Source organism: Hesperophylax consimilis, chromosome 17 (genome assembly GCF_061612785.1).
Source record: "Hesperophylax consimilis isolate HC1 chromosome 17, BYU_Hcon_1.0, whole genome shotgun sequence".
NCBI lineage: Eukaryota > Metazoa > Arthropoda > Insecta > Trichoptera > Limnephilidae > Hesperophylax > Hesperophylax consimilis.
In genome coordinates, this window is record NC_142852.1 from 637064 (window position 1) to 654605 (window position 17542).

The 17542-nt window shown below is 33.3% G+C and overlaps 1 protein-coding gene and 1 long non-coding RNA gene across 2 annotated transcripts in view; both read left to right on the forward strand.

The window, feature by feature from the left end:
- The window catches only part of LOC149415714 (lysosomal alpha-mannosidase-like), an 80954-nt gene extending 75854 nt beyond the window's left edge, over positions 1-5100 (forward strand). Inside the window, exon 21 of the mRNA XM_089641650.1 lies at positions 4825-5100. Coding sequence (XP_089497776.1) covers positions 4825-5100 — 276 coding nt within the window. The remainder of the gene's footprint in view (positions 1-4824) is intronic.
- A 10265-nt stretch (positions 5101-15365) lies between these two features.
- Positions 15366-17304, forward strand: LOC149415715 (uncharacterized). Its single transcript, XR_016303620.1, has 3 exons — positions 15366-15502; positions 15646-15858; positions 16045-17304. It is a non-coding gene; the product is annotated as an uncharacterized LOC149415715 (long non-coding RNA).
- The last annotated feature ends 238 nt before the right edge of the window (positions 17305-17542 follow it).

A 17542-nucleotide genomic window follows, 5' to 3' on the forward strand; every position in this document is an offset into this window, starting at 1 on the left:
TATCCATTCCTGTATCCATCCTTGTTCTTAACAGGAATGCTCGATTTCAATACATTAGAAGCCCGCAGAAAAATACTTTTAGGCAAACACTTTTTTAAGTTAATCTCTGGTACAAAACACAATCCGCCTATGTTGAAAGAGGTTAACTAACAATTATACTGGAGGGAGATCCCATGCACTCTTATATGCTCCGAAAGCGAGGACTTCTGCCTATCAGAACGCGCCAATAAACAGAGCGACTCAACTGCTTAACGATTCTGCATTAGCCATCGACATTTTCAATGTCACCTACAGACAATTCAGTAACTATCTTTTAACACTGTCACAAAATAGTAAAACTGTCTCTGTAAACTTTTTAATTTGTAATCTCCTCCATGATATATTGGTGTATAACCATTTTATGGAGAATATGAAAAAATAAATAAATTTGTTTCATTGTTTCAAAAACCATCACAATTTTATTGAAAAGCCAAAAAATTGTGATGATTTTTTTTCTAGAAAAGGTCTAAATTTTGACCTTTTTTGCTGTACAAGATATTATAACACAATATTCTACGATGTTACACAGAAATTCATGTGTGACAAAGTAATCAAATAGCAATTCAGCGCCATTGTTTTTTTGACATTTGAAAGGTTTCCGTTAAAAACAGATACTGATTATGTTTTTTTCTATAAAATTTTAAAAAGTTGCCAAACTTTAAAACATGATAATTATCCTCTTGTTCAGATGTGTTCAAAATTTTGACAGCCTTCGTGGTCAATGGGTAAAGCTCTCGACCAACAAATTTTTCTTCGATTAATATCAGTTATTTATTATTAAGGCGATGCACTATGTAGTAATGAAAAATCATGTTTTTTTTTTATTTAAAAATTTGGTCGCCTAGAAACGTTTCAGGTGCTTTAATTAAATACTGCGAGTAGAATACATCTTGACCTTTGAAATAATCAAGTATTTTTTTAGATAAGTCTTTTAATAAGCCCAGAAAAAAATAATGTATAAAGCCTATGAAAACTGCTTTAAAGTTCAAAATCTCCTACTTACGAACACATTTTCAGTTATGATTTTATTTTTTAATGTGGCAAATTAAGATATTTATAAAATGATCGGAAAAAAATTAAATATTTATGCCTGAACATCCACAAAATAAAATAAAAGGCACTTTTTGGCCATGTGTTTTTCTTGCATAATGAAAAAATTGATAGTGTTAAGAGGGAATTTAAACCTTATCGCCATCTACGTAATGGGTGTTATTGATAGCGGCTCAATTTTAAATATTACACGACTTAGTGCATCGTCTTAACCATATTTTTGCTGCTATATTTTCGAATGTTTACAAACATCTAAATATTTTTTTTGTTACCTAGTTAGGTGTCTCCGATAAACATATAAGATTTGGTTTATTATTATCGAATTAGGCTTCCCTAATTTCAACATCTACCGTATGGATAGGAATTCTAAAACAAGTGCCAAAACGAGAGGAGGTGGTGTAGCCATTGCTATCTCAAAAAATCTCAGTTCTTCAAAAATATCCACAAAAAACACATCCATCGAGCAACTATTTGTCAATGTGAACACTTCTAGAGGTAAAATAATAGTGGGATGTGCATACTTACCTCCGAATTCTGATGTCCAAAGCTACAGCAATCACTGCGACGAGGTTGAATCAATTTGTGCTAAATATCCTAATACTAAACTACTTCTAGTTGGTGATTACAATCTGCCACATTATGATTGGTGTAATATGAATTCTGTCAATTCTTGTTCTAATGTTAATATTCGTGTTATTAGAGATATGGCACTGTTCTTAGGTCTAACACAGTGTAATAATGTTCTTAATATAGGAGGTCGTACGTTGGATTTGGCACTGTCAAATGTGTCTGACATCTGTGTTGTGAGAAGTACCGAAATTCTATTACCTGTCGATGTTTACCATCCACCACTAGAAATATGCATGTCCAATCTTAAACCAATTCCTATCGTAAAAAAGGTAGTAGAAACTCGAAATTTCAAAAAAGCTGACTATGTTAAAATTTCAAATTTCCTTAAACAGACTGACTGGTCATTCTTTGATAGCGACGATGATATTAATGTACACCTTAAAAAATTTTACTTCATCGTTAATTCTGCAATTGAACAATTTGTTCCTTTAACGACTTACAGAGAAACTCTATACCCAAAATGGTTCTCAAAAGACCTGATAGACTTAATTTACCTCAAAAAATTATCTCATAAGAGATTCAAACAAAGTCGCCTGGCCATCGATTATACTGCGTTTCAAAAATTGAGGGCAGAGTGCAATAAGCTCTCCGCAAAATGTTACAAAAATTACATTAGTGATGTCGAAGGCTCTATCATGGACGACTCAAATTTCTTTTGGAAATATGTTAAATCCCAAAAAGAAAATGGTACTTACATACCTAGTAGTGTGTCATTCGATTCTAAATTATCCCAAAATCTTCAGGAAACTGTTAATCTTTTTGCTGATTTTTTTAGCGGCGTTTACATTAATGCAAGTGAAGACAGCAATATTTCGTGCTTTGATTTGGTTGAAACTCTTGATATATCTGACTGTAATGTAACCATAGACGATATTATATCTAAGCTGAAGAGTCTTGATTCCCGAAAATCCGCAGGACCTGATAATGTTCCGCCCAGGTTTTTAGTAAATTGTATGCATACATTGTCATATCCTATTCATAAGTTATTTACAAAGTCACTCTCATCAGGTGTATTCCCGGACCTTTGGAAGTTTAGTCTTTTAACGCCCATTTTCAAAAAAGGTAATAAGAGCGAAGTAACAAATTATAGGCCAATATGTATAATGTCTACTTTACCCAAACTTTTTGAAAGCCTAGTACTAGATAAGTTGATATCCCGAATCAATCGAACCATCTCTCCCCTTCAACATGGATTCATTAAAGGTAGATCTACTCTTACCAATTTGATATTGTACACGAATGATATTGTTAATGCCCTTAATGCATCACATCAAACTGATTCCATATATACTGACTTCAGTAAGGCATTTGATAAAGTAAACCACAAAATATTATTACGTAAACTAAAATTGTTGGGAATAAGAGGGAGCATGTTGGAATGGTTTAAGAGTTATCTATTAGGAAGGTACTTAGCAGTCAAGATAGATTCGTTTACTTCTTATACATTTGCTGCCTCGAGCGGAGTACCACAGGGATCTCACTTGGGCCCAATATTATTTTGTTTGTTTATCAATGATATTGTTAATATTTTTACTAATGTTAAAGTCCTGTTATTTGCCGACGATCTGAAGATATACAGAATAATCAAAGACGATGACGATCGCGCAATTTTGCAGTTGAACCTTAATAAACTATGTGCGTGGTGTTCTGTCAATGATTTGCAACTAAATTTAGGTAAATGCCAGATTATCAGTTTTTACAAAGGCAAAAATCCACTTAATTTTTCCTATTTTATGAATGGTGCTAATCTTCTTCGTGTATCACAGATTCGTGATCTTGGTGTTATATTCCACGAGAGTCTACAGTTTAACGAACACATCGATGAAATAACAAGCGATGCGATGAGAATACTAGGTTTTATTTTGAGAATGGGAGCAAATTTTAAAAGTATGTCAACATTAAAACATCTGTATTGCTCGTTAGTACGAAGCAAATTAGAATACAATTCCACCGTATGGTCACCGTACTACAAGGTCCATTCTCAATCATTAGAAAAGGTACAAAATAAATTCCTTCGGTACATTAATTTTAAAATGAAAATTCCAATCGAATTTATAAATTACAATAACTTGCTTGCTGAAACTAAACTTCTTAAATTATCTGATAGAAGAGTGTTAATTGATTTGCTATTTTTATTCAAAATTATTAAATCTTTAATTGACAGCCCTAATTTGTTGGAACTTATTTGCATTAATGTTCCTGCTAGGCAAACTCGCAGTAAAGATACTTTTAAATTTAACAAGAACCTCAACACTAATTGTTCTATTTTTTCACCAATTCCTAGAATTCACAACCTTGCGAATAAATACTGTGAACTTATAGATATGTTTGGTTTTGACAATTTTGTGAGCTTTAAAAGGCAACTTATTTCGATTCTATCGGCTAATAATTAACTTTTATAGCTTTAATAATTTTATTACATCTTCTCCCATTCGAAACCTTTCAAGTAAATTATATCCATATTTGTTTGTTTTTTATTTGCTCTACTATACACTTATAATTGTATGCATATACCTACTAACTACTTTTTATACATAACACTATGTTCCATCTCAGATCTTATTATTTCTTATTCATGTCGATATTGCTAAATTCTATTAGTTTTTGCTTTTTACAGGTGCAACTCTTATTTTGTTATTATTTTTTTTTTTTTTTTAAATCTCTGTTATAATGTTCTTTACCTCACGAGTAAGTTTCACTCTAATTTATATTGGTTTATCGATTTGTTAAACTCACAATTAATACTGGGTTTAAACACACCCACTTACTTACTTTTTATGTTGAACTTTCTTTTACTTACTATTTCATGCTTGGGTATATTTTATATTGAATCCATCTTATTAGTGTTTTGCTAATTTGCACAAAATTTTATTATATGTGTTGCTTTCTTACAATTAACTCCATTTATCTTCTTATGTTCAATTATTGTAATCAATGTAAATGTATATTTTCATGTAAAAGCCCATTAGGGCGTAAATAAAATAATAAATAAATAAATAAAATAAATAAATAAATATCGGACACCTATTGAAGATTTTCTAAGAGTCTAAAAATGAATATTCAATTTCCATTGGAATAACATTTATTTATTTTTAATTGTTTCAGTACAGCGGTCTATTTGCTGATCTTCCTGCCAACGTTCACATCCTGACCGTGGAACCGTGGAAAGACGATACAATTCTAATTCGCTTGGAACACTTCCTACAGAAGGTAGATGATCCGTCAGATTTGTCAAAGTCCATCACAGTTAACCTGGATACGGTCTTTACAGCTTTCAAAGTACTCGCCGTAAGAGAAACGGCGCTCGCTGGCAATTTATATCTGGAGGAGTTTAATAGGATGAGCTGGAGATCAGAAGGACTCAAAGACACAAAAGGATAATCTCTCAACGGAACATTCTGGAAATGTTAAAGACGGCGATTTTGAAATAACGCTTGATGCCATGCAGATTAGAACTTTTATTTTAACCGTCAATAAGCTGGAGAATTAAATAATAAATTGCAGCAATCATATACATTATTAATTATTTTACAAGCAATAATTATTAGCATGAAAAACTCATCCACATTGAAAAATCTCCTGATAAAAGATACATGACGCCAACGGGACTTGAACCCGTGTCCTTTCGATTTCCAATCGACTAATAATTCAATATATACTAGTGTTTCATTCAACAATTACTGCTTATTAAATTTTTTCACCTGAAAACAACCAACTTTATTTAATATGAGAAAGGCATTGTAAGTGCTAACTCTCTCACTAGATGGCGTCGAGACAAATTGTCTACATTTTTTGGTGAAGATACTTGAACTTGTCAAATATAAATTATAATTTTTTGGTAAACTAATGTTTAAGGCGATGCACTACGTCGTGTAATATTTTAAAATAAGCTGCCATCAATAACAACCCTTACGTTGATGGCGATAAGGTTTAAATTCCCGCTTAACACCATCCGCCTGTTTTGATTTATGCAAGAAAAAAACATGGCCAAAAAGTGCCTTTTATTTTATTTTGTGGATGTTCAGGCATAAATATTTAATTTTTTTGCGATAATTTTATAATTAACTTAATTTTCCACATTATACAATAAAATCATAACCGAAAAATGGGTTCGTAAGTAGGAGATTTTGAACTTTAAAGCAGTTTTCATAGGCCTTATACATTATTTTTTTCTGGGCTTATAAAAAGACTTATCTAAAAAATACTTCTTTATTTCAAAGGCCAAGATGTATTCTACTCGCAGTATTCAATTAAAGCATCTGAAACATTTCTAGGCGACCAAATTTTCAAACCAAAAACACATGATTTTGCATTACTACGTATGGCATCGCCTTAAGACAAGATTTTTTATGCATAGCATAAAGGGTAACAATTATTTTATAAGCAATAATTATTAGCCTAATAGCATAATTATTGCTTATAAAATAATTCTTACCCTTTGTGCTATGCATAAAAAATCTTGTCTTAAACATTAGTTTAACAAAAAAATAATAATTATATACATTATTGACTCTGCAGTATGCATAAGGTAACAATAGCCTACCACGCAGTTTAAATTTTCAATATCTTCTAATGTTATATTTTTGCAAACATCAAAGATTTCGGCTCCATGACATTTCAAAACACCTTTAAAAAGTTATTTGAAGTCATTAAAAACGCTGAAAAAAGCGACAAATAAACCTAACTTATTTTAACAGTTTATATAACTTTTTAAATGTGTGTTGAATTGTCATTTTGATTTGTTGCTATCCCTTCACCAAAACTTTCGTATACTTTGCCAAAATGCATACAAAAATGTCCGCTCATGCGTGTGATTTCCACCAAAAGTTGACAGATTGTCATGAACAGCGAGTCTGTAAGCCGAGTTTCAGCATGATCTTATGACGGGAAGTGGTTTAATTTCCGCTTCCATTAATTCATTAATTACCAAAAACAGAAGTGAAATTCAAATGTGTATTGTAAACAAAATTGAGACGAGTCTGTATAAAATCACGAAACATAATTTTGTAATACTTCGCTAAGGCTATTTTTTTTCTCCTATTTCCTGTAGCGTACCTATTGCATATGAAATAAATATACATTTTTAATTATTATGAGTTAAAATTATTTTTTATTCACCTTATTTATATTTATTTTTTTATCATCAAAGGATCTCCCAAAACTAGCCTCTCTAGATCTGGCACGCCACGCAGCTGGTGGGCAGCCGCATCCTGAACACACCTCACCCGAAGAACCCGGCCACCCCTGTTAAATCACTAAATGTACCGAACCACTTGGGATGACCTATGGCAGAGGTGTTGGTTATCCATTAAATGGTTCCCGGGGCGGCGGTACCCGAAATCGTCTCCCAAATATAACATACATATTTATTAAAAAAAAATAGTTTCAGATTTATTACAAAAAGTTCCGGTACGATCAAGGAAGTTATATGGTGTGGTAGCTCTCTATCCCCCATCCATGAAGGAGGTTCCCGTTTTTACTTGAAGGGCGTGTTTTTGAAGATATAAGCGCTGGAAGTTTTGCCCTATAGAAATTTCTAGAACATTCGAGAGTATTCGAGAGCATTCCACAGCATTCCAGAACATCCCGAAACATTCTGGATGACTCTCTCGAGACATCTGAACACTGCCAAATTAATTAATTTACAAATACAATAAGTGGTTTTTTTGCAAATATTTTTTAGGTTATATTTAAACATGGAATGGGTCTCAATAATGACAATGAGAGAAAGTGATGTTATTTTGCTATTTTAACTTATTTTATTCAATTCAAACTGAAAGCAGAACAAGAAAAGTTTTCTAACAGATTCGATCGCATAAATAAACCACTCACTTCCATCGTATGTAATGAATTTAGTGAGGTTCGTGTTAAACAAATCAATATCTGAGCATAATCTATTAAACGCATTGAGTTATATGCAAATAGAGTCTACATTCCTTGCAATATCAGAGTGAAATATAGTTCCCGTGCGGGAAGTAGGAAGAGGAGTGTGGCGGCTGTAGATGTCGCCCGAATCGTCTAAAATCCTACTTACAGATTATGCGGTTATGCGATTAATTTCCCTATATTTTCCAGTATGACTTGTACAATATCTCAGCATGCAAGACGACATTTTGTATTAGTGCTTGTAACCAACTGATGACTGAGATATGTCAGATATGTCGGATAATGATCCGATATACGTGGCCCAAACTTCGTTATATCTCATTAATTAAACGTGCTATAGCTTCTTATAAATTCATTTCAAGATAATTAGAATTGCTCTTAGAAATATAAAATGTATCCGGAGATCGAGTAACTCTTAACGGACATCTGAAATTCATATTTTGTGGTAGGTACGGGCTATCAAAGAAATCATTTATTTATTTCTAAATTCACGCCCGGCTGGACTTTAAATGTAATTTTTTTTTATTTTTTTACAAAGCACATTTAAATAAACACAAAAAAATAAAACAAAATAAAAATTAAATCAAAAAACAAAATCAAAAAGAAAATCGAAGACATAATAAAACACAACCTCAATTAAGGCGATGCACTACGTCGTGTAATATTTTAAATCGAGCCACTAACAATAACAGCCCTTCCGTAGATGGCGATAAGGTTTAAATTCCCGCTTAACACCATCCGCCTTTTTTGATTTATGCAAGCAAAAAACATGACCAAAATGTGCCTTTTATTTTATTTTGTGGATGTTCAGGCATAAACATTTAATTTTTTTCGGATCATTTTATAAATAACTTAATTTGTCACATTATACAATAAAATTAAAACAGTTTTCATAAGTCTCATACATTATTTTTTCTGGGCTTATAAAAAGACTTATCTAAAAAATACTCGATTATTAAGGCCAAGATGTATTCTACTCGCAGTATTTAATTAAAGCATCTGAAACATTTCTATTTTCAAACCAAAAACATATGTTTTTGCATTACTACGTAGTGCATCGCCTTAAACGAAAACAGTGTCAAAACGAAATAAAATGGAAACTAGTTTGCACTCCATCTTGCATGATGGAAAAATATAATACTAGGAAAATTACAAACATTTGGTAAAATAAACAGAGCTACTTAGTCTCTATAGTTAAATTATATTATATTTGATATTCTTCTGTCTGAAATAAATTGGGTAATAACTTGTTAATATTTGGTGAATGATGTGTTGAATATATCAACAACATCTTTATAGTCATTACCCAAATTAATACTTAGAACGGGACTATAGAATTGAGATTCTGTGTTGGAGTTATCACAATGGCACGGTAGATAATGCCTCGATGTTGGTTTGCCAGGTACCTATATGTAAAGAAATTATGACTACATTATACATCATGTAGTCTAGCGTTCTTTGCCCATATTTGTTTAAATGCAATTAGTCCTTCATTTGATGTAAAACGAGTATTTTAAGTGTGATCCAGCCTATTTATGTTTATAAAAAAGAGTTATTAATGAAAAATCATTTTATACCACAGAAATGCTCTTACGTTATTAAAAATGGTTGTAAAAACATTAAAAAATTTGCGCCTTTTTTATATTAACTCCACACAGGAGGCCTTGAAGAAAATAATTTCCCTCAGGGCCTATGTCATCTTTGGGGATGCTGTGTGGAGGGTCTTTTTGTGGAGAGGAAGGAGTGAACATGGGTCTTGAAGAGTCCCATGTTGTAGGAGGGAGGAAACACAGAGGCCGGCAGTTCGTTCCACAGCCGAGCTGTTGAACTTAAGAACGAATCGTAGAAGCGACCCGTTCTCATGTGACAAATGTCAACCGTGTACAAATGTTGGGCGCGCGTTTGGCGTGTATCCCGACTACGCACCGGTGCCGAAGGGATCAATGACGCTAGTTCCTCAGAGCATCTTCCATTGTAATACCGATAGAACAAGGACAGCATACCTACCTGACGCCTGTGCTCTAAAGATTGCAGTCCGTTTGTTAAGATTTGGGAATCTATCAAACGGACCGCCCGTTTCTGCACAGAGTCTAGGGTTTTTTTCAGGTATTTAGGGGCTCCGGACCAGAGATGGCTGCCAAATTCGACAGTAGGGCGCACTTGCGATTTGTACAGGGTCAGCAGTTGTGTACTATTAAAGTATCTGCGGGCCCTGTACAGTACGCCCAGCTTCTGAGAGGCCAACTTTACTCTGGCTTCGATGGAGCCCCCGTACCTGAGCTGGTCACTTATAGTTACACCAAGCATATCAACGGAAGGCCTGTTCGGAAGATTGCTTCCGTTGAAGGAGACTAGATTATCATTTGGATCCCTTTTAGACGTAATCAGACAGGATTGGGTCTTGGAAACATTAAATTCGACGAGATTATTTTTACCCCAGGAGGAAATACTCTCGAGATAACCGTCCATTCTCTGCTTCAAAGCCCTCCGAGCCGTTGGAGTTTGTGTGCCCTTTGGGGGCTTGTCAAACAAAAAGCTATCATGAACTGTACTGTCATCCGCGTAACAATGAATCGGTGCACATGTCAAAAGGTCATTGATGAACTTCTTGTAGAAGCGTTCAAACTCACAAGCGAAACCAAGGAACAGGGTTCATTTTGTTACCGAGGTGTTGTTGTAATTTGAATACAAAGCCGTCACCAAACCAATATTTTTTTTCTAAACCAGGTCTGAATCAGGTAAAGGAATAATAAATAACACAAAATGATTTATATTTTCACATTTTTAGTTTTGGATTCTGTACACTAGGATATTGAACCAAAACGGGAAACGTACACATATTATTTACTATTGAGCAGAAGTTTTATGAATTTACAAAATTATTTAATAAAATAGTTTATAATTATCAAAGAAAGCGTTTACTTTGTGGCTTGACACTTTAATCAAATGAAAAGTTATTTTGTGTTTAACCGCTTTGTTAGGTTTATAAAACAGCATTATAAAAAAACTAGTCTAGGTACAAACATTAATAAGGTATAAAATGAGTCGTGTAATTTCTATACCCGCTAAATCAACTTTCATTGATTTGGAGAAAACCGCAAAAAACATTGTCACATTTCTAGCGTACCTACATGGGTAATTGCATTACAATTTTTTATATAATGAATTGGAGTAATAAAATTTCAAAAAGCATTTATTTTTTTGTATATGTCTAGCAATAATTAAGTAATTTCGATAAATAAAATGGATAAAGCGGATTTTGATACTCACTTCGTGATTTTGAAAGTCAACTGAGCCGACATGGCGGGTTTAGAAACACACGCGTAGATCATTTTGATACACGAGCGTGGCGTCAGAGCGGCGGCCATATTGTATTTTGGCAAAATAACTGCTTGTGATTGGTTGAATCCGATATAGCGGGTTTTGATAGTAACTTTCTGTATGATATAGCGGATTTGGTTTCTCACTCGCAGTTTTAACATGGTTTTTGGTCATGATAAGGAGGGTTTTGAAACTCAATTTTAGGCTTCTCTTGTTGCTCGCAAAAATGTGAACAAGATGTCATACTCAGATCATTTTGTCAAAAAATCGGATATAGCGGGTATAGAAATTATAGGTTTCAAATATAATATCAAAATAAAGCGAGAGAAATCATCTTAGACGAGGACAGAGCTTCAGAGAGGGTGTTGTGGGGTGGTGATAAGGGAGGGTGGGGGTTACATGGTAATAATATCAATGTATTTATGCCCATTAAATAAGCTTTTACATTGTGTTTTTTGTTGTTGTGTTTGTCTCCTTTTTTCGAATATAGGCACAACTTTACATCTACGGAAAAAAAATATGATTGCACCTTCCTTCCTAAGGATTGGAGTGAACCGCGCCAACAACCTTGCCAAATGCTTGCCGGTCGGACCGACATTTATTTCGTATATTAACTGCTGTAATGTCATACGATTTCAGAGAAATGCCTATTCGGTTTATTTTTGTAGTGCCATTTTTGTGAATTATATAGATAGTGCTTAATCAAAGCTAGACAATAACAACCAGTAATTAAAATAACCTTTCTCAGATTAAGCAACGATACCTAATTTGTGGGTATATCACATTCTCTCCTCCACACAGTATGCTCAAAGATTATAAAGGACCTGAAGGAAATTGCAGTTTAAACGTTTGGGATGAAAATGATTTGAGCACACATGGTTTCCTGATGATGGTACGGTCAACGTGTTCCGATATCGTGATAATTAATGTATTCGAAATTTACTAACAATTAAACAGGAAACCTGTTAATTCATTCGTTAAGGGCCTGCAATCACTTTTTTGAATAAATTAGAAGAACTCTGTTCCGACATCATGATAATTAATGTATTCGAAATTCACTAAAAGTTCAACCAGAAACCTGTTCATTCATTCGTTAAAGGCCTGCAATCCGTTTATTTAAATAAATTAGCAAATATACAATATATAATAAATATTACCCAGTTTTATTCACATAATTGAATCCGGATTGCTTATATCCATTTCTCATTTTTTCTCGGTTTGTGGGGAAACCTAAGCGAAAATAAGACATTTTAAGAATAATTATCGGAATGTATATAGAAAATATTTATTCCTATACCTAACATTTTAAGCCTACATGAACGTTCCTTTTCACGTAACATATCTTCCACCACCTTCATCACCTCTACAGAAACAGTTATAATAAAAAAGGTAAGTGTAATATATATATAAATGCTTTGTAATATATATTTTTTCAATGAAAAGAAAAATGTAATTAAAATAGTAAACACAAAATAAATTACTCAACGACGCGATTTTTTCATGTAATTTAACACGCAAATAATTGTGGACTTAATACAACCCTGAATTAGAGACGAGACCAAATAAATAACCCATAATTCTAAATTTTTTTGCGCGTATCAAGTAATTATAAGTATCAAGTAAGAATTTTTACAAACAGACCTAAATAACATAATTAAATGGTCACACGACAATGGAATTATTATTAACGCAAAAAAAACCAAAATATATGCTTATACACTCTCCATATGCAAGTTGTCAGGATAAAGAACTGCATATAAAAAGTCATTCATACGATTGTTTTCACACAAAAAACCAATCTCTGCCATGTAAATGCCCAAACATAGAAAAAGTTTACCAATATACATACCTTGGTCTTACAATAGATGTCAATTTTAACTGGTCAAATCACATTGAAAATGTATGTAATAGATTAAGATCCATATTATGGAAATTTTATCACCTAAAAAACTTTGTTAATAAAAATATATTATACTGTATATATAATGCATTAGCGGAATCAATTATAGGATACGGAGTAAATAGTTACGGAATAACGTATAAAACGTACTTAAATAAAATTGAACAATTACAAATCCGTTTCCTAAAATTGATATCAGGCAAAAAAAAAAATACAATTATGTGAAGGCGATTATAAAAAAATGTTTTCTTTGTGTAATGTGCTCTCTATACATAGTAGGATAGATTACCAACTAACGCTAGATGAATTCTGGAATACAGAATTAAAAAAACCTGTAAACCATAACTACCCTACTAGGCATAGAGAAGCACAAATGTTTATTATTAAAATATCGCAAAATGTATACGGAGAGTAAGACATAAAATTCCGGAATTGTTTAACTCATTACCAGAAGATATTAAAAACAAGACATGTCATTCAAAAATAAAAACGAAAATTAGATCGTTCTACCTCCGTCAAACATAAAAACAATTAATATTGTGGTACCAAGATATCAAGTTGAAATTAAATATATTATTATAAGCTAATAAATAGAAAAAGTGAGAGATTTCTTACAATTAAACTGATTGATCAGTTTTGTAAGATCTAAGCAAGAGAAAATAATGTACAAATAAAAAAAAACTGAATAAACACATATGAAAAAAACGCATGATTTTAACCAACATATCAATAATTATCATGTGCCAGGCTTGTGCCATGTCGTATTGTTTATATGTATTCGTTAAAAGTGTATAACACACTGCATGACGTCATGGTTGTGAGTAGTTTGAAAGATGACGTCAGGAAATTTACTTGTCGATAGTGAAATTCTATTAATTTATCATATTTTTTAATGCGCTGCCTTCAAGCTATCTGTAAGGTACTTATACTTTTTTGTATTCAGATAGCTGATTACAATTTTCTAAAATAAAGTCCGCGGTAGGTACAATCTAAAATATTTGGAACTGGGTTATTTTTGTGTTGAAAAAATGAACTTGCCCAGCATAGCTGGGAAGCAAAATAAGTAAACTCTAGATCAACAAAAGGCAAAACGCAATGCATAGTGCCCATTTCGCATTGCGACACAGTGCGTGGACCTTTTCATAAATGTGCACGTGAACCAAACCAAAATTGTGTTGGGGTTATTTTTCAATGGATTTCTTGTGTCTAGTCTAATTTAGTCTATGGATGTAAGCCTTGTAATTTTTGGCAGAGAGGTAGTCAATGGAATTTATAAATTTATTGGCATTGAGTGCAGTTGTGAACTCTACACAAATGCGCAATCTTCCCTCCGATCTGATACCACCTGGGGAAATGCCAAGTGGATGCAATAAATCAAGGGGATGCAGTGAGTTGCTTTGTGTATTGTTTTGCACATACACGATGAAGGGGGCTTTTGCTGAAGTCGGGTACAGCGAAGCGAGTGGAGGAGCGACAGTCTCGAGACGATTCTTTTTTCGGAAGGACGCTAACTTTTATTTTTTTGGGAGTAAAAGAATCTGTCATCTTTCTACTTCACTAGCAATGTCATTTTCAAAATTAACAGGGTCAGGGTCAGGGGGGACGGGATCTGATGGTTTCTTCCCCATGGCAAAGGTCATTGGGGCAAAAAAAATGTATATTATTAATTTAAATTATTATTATTAATAATTAAAACTGTCTGTCAGCGCTTCTCAGATTGACTATAATCAAATACAGTTTTAAAGTATTAATTTCTTAACACTCATTACATAATATCCGGGATTTATAATATGTTGTATTGTATTTATAATAACCTACTCATTGTACTTTTTCATGTTGATACTACTATTTCTATTTTTCTCTTTTATGTATTTTATATTTATATTTTTTTATCTATGTATATTCTGTATTCATATGTAAAACAATTGTTATTCTTTTGTAAAAGCCGCTATAATCGGCGTTAATAAATAAATAAATATATATTAATATAAAATGACACTTACTGGACTTGGTCAGCAATAAAGGCACTCAAAGAGGACAAAAAATTTAGTTTTAACCTACAAAACGTAATAAAATTAGAATTTTTCGTATTCGAACGGAAAAAAAGACAAGAGAGTTCTTCAACTGTTCGAATGATAGACATTTAGTATTAATTAACTAATGGCAGTGTATCGCTAAGCCGAAGTGTTTCGGAATTCGGAGCGTAACTCTTGGAATGCTCTAGAAGTCCAGAACAATTCGTCTCATAATTCGAAAAGCCGATATATTATTTCCATGTTATGTTTTTCAAAAAAGTAAAAAAAAAAGTTTTCATTCCATGGAAAAAAAATCAGAAACCGCTTCCGTAGACCAAGTGAAAACCTTTAATTATTTATTGATAATGTGCACCTTTTATTTATAAATTAATAATGACGGCAAAAAGATTTTTGCAATGAAATATGAGTTTTTTATGATCTCCACTAAGTAGGTACCTTGTTGGTGAAATTCGAAGTTTGACAACCTTTCTGCAGTTGTCTTTTGTCTATGGTTAAATTCATCTGACAGCTGGCCCGCTGATTGCTGCTGGCCGCTCCATATTCTCTATCTACCAGCCTCTGCCATAGGTCACCCCAAGTGGTTCTGTATGTCCTCACCTTCAACCTTCCTCTGCCAATTCCACCTCTCCTGCCCCGTAAAGTTAGTATCAGCTGAGCATTGTGGACTGATAGCTTCGCTTCTTTTGACATTTTTTTAGCAGCGACTGTATCCATTTCTTCAGTATTGGAGGACTTAACTATATATTGTAAGGTACCCTCGCTAATCCATAAATTGTTTTCTAGGTTTCGTTTCTTTTGAGGTGGCATCCTTAACAAAGATCCCGTATTGCTAGAATACTCATCACAGAGCAATGGATATTCCTAGCCCAGAGAGCGTCCCTATCAAGGTGGAACCAGGAACTGATGATGAAGGCGGGAGAGAAAATTCCTTTATAGAAATAGAAGTCCCAGGTTTTAAGAAGGAATACCTGGATTACTTTCAGCGCACAGCTGCTGGTGAGAAAAAAACATTGATACCTTCAAAAGTTTTGCGGTAATCGTAATAATGCTTTCTTCAATTAGAAAAATATATCCGTTGAGCAGATAACATCTTTGTTTGTCTATTTTAATCATTAAAACTAGCTTTCCTTGGTAAGTTTATTATTTATTTTACTTATTTGGTTTCATTTGATAACTTTTCAGACTTAGTAACGGGCTTGAAGACACATCCTGGGGAAAAACCATTCTTAGGAAAGACAACGTTACCAGGGCGCTTGCTCACCCATACCGGAGAGAAACCATTCTCGTGTTCCTACTGCAACTATACATGTTCTCTGAAAGGGAGTTTAACTAAACATTTGCAGACTCACAATGGAGGCAAACCTTTCTCGTGTTCCTTTTGCAGCTATTCGTGTTCCCGAAACTCAGACCTTATTAAACACTTACGCACTCATACTGGAGAAAAACCTTTCTCGTGTTCCTACTGCGACTGTTCGTTTTCTCGAAAGGAAAGTTTAAAAAATCACATTCCTACTCACAGTGGAGTCAAACCTTTTCCGTGTTCTATCTGTAAATTTACGTGTTCTCAAATTCGATATTTAAAGATACACATGCTTTCTCACAGTGAAGTCAAACCTTTTCCATGCTCTTTATGCAGTTTTTCATGTGCTACTAAGTCGGGTATAATTAAACACACGCGCACACATAGCGGAAATAAACCATTTTCGTGTACTGAGTGCAACTATACATGTTTACTGAAGGGAAATTTAAAGCGTCATATGTTTACTCATACCGGAGAAAAACCTTATTCATGCGCTGACTGCAAATTTTCATGTTCATTAAAGGAAAATTTAAAAACTCACGTTCTTAACCATACTGGAGAAAAACCTTTTTCTTGTCCTGAGTGTAACTATTCATGTTCTCGAAAGGGAAGTTTAAAAATTCACTCGTTGACTCACAGTGGAGAAAGAGCTTTTTCTTGTTCCCAGTGTAAGTTCTCATGTTCGCTTAAGGGGAACCTAAAGCGACATATGCTGAGTCATAGTGAAATCAAACCATTTCCATGTTCGGAGTGTAACTCTTCATTTTCACAAAAGAGACAATTAAGCAATCATATTTTAACTCATGGTGGGGTGATACCATTTTTTGGTTCCGACTAAAATATTCATATAAGTTCAAGGGAAACTTAAAGCGTTACATACCGACTCATAGTGCAGACAAACCGTGTTATGTTTGAAGTGCGACTCTTCATTTTTAAACAATTACACGCTTACCTATAGTTAAGCAATGCCTTTCTCGTGGATCGACTGAAAGCATTCAACATCATGGCCTTACATTTTATGCCCCCGAATAAAATTAAAACACTTTTGTTATGAAGCTTTTAAATATAAACATAAACGAATGTCTATTCGATAATTACCATAGTAATTATTACAAATATTAATATTTCTCTCTATCGCTCAAATGGTCAAAACTCTTGTGGTACTTTTGTTATTATAAAAAAGACATTCTCTAGACTCTAGAGTCTAGAGCAATAAGATCAGCTTTCGGGACATTATTATAACAAACCATTTATCGTGTTTTGTAATTTATTTTTTATTATTTATCTAAACATTGTATGTTTACAGGGATTGTATATTTTCCTCCATGCTAGAATATTCTATATCAACCTGTGTGTTTTGGGGGACACTTTTCAAAGGTA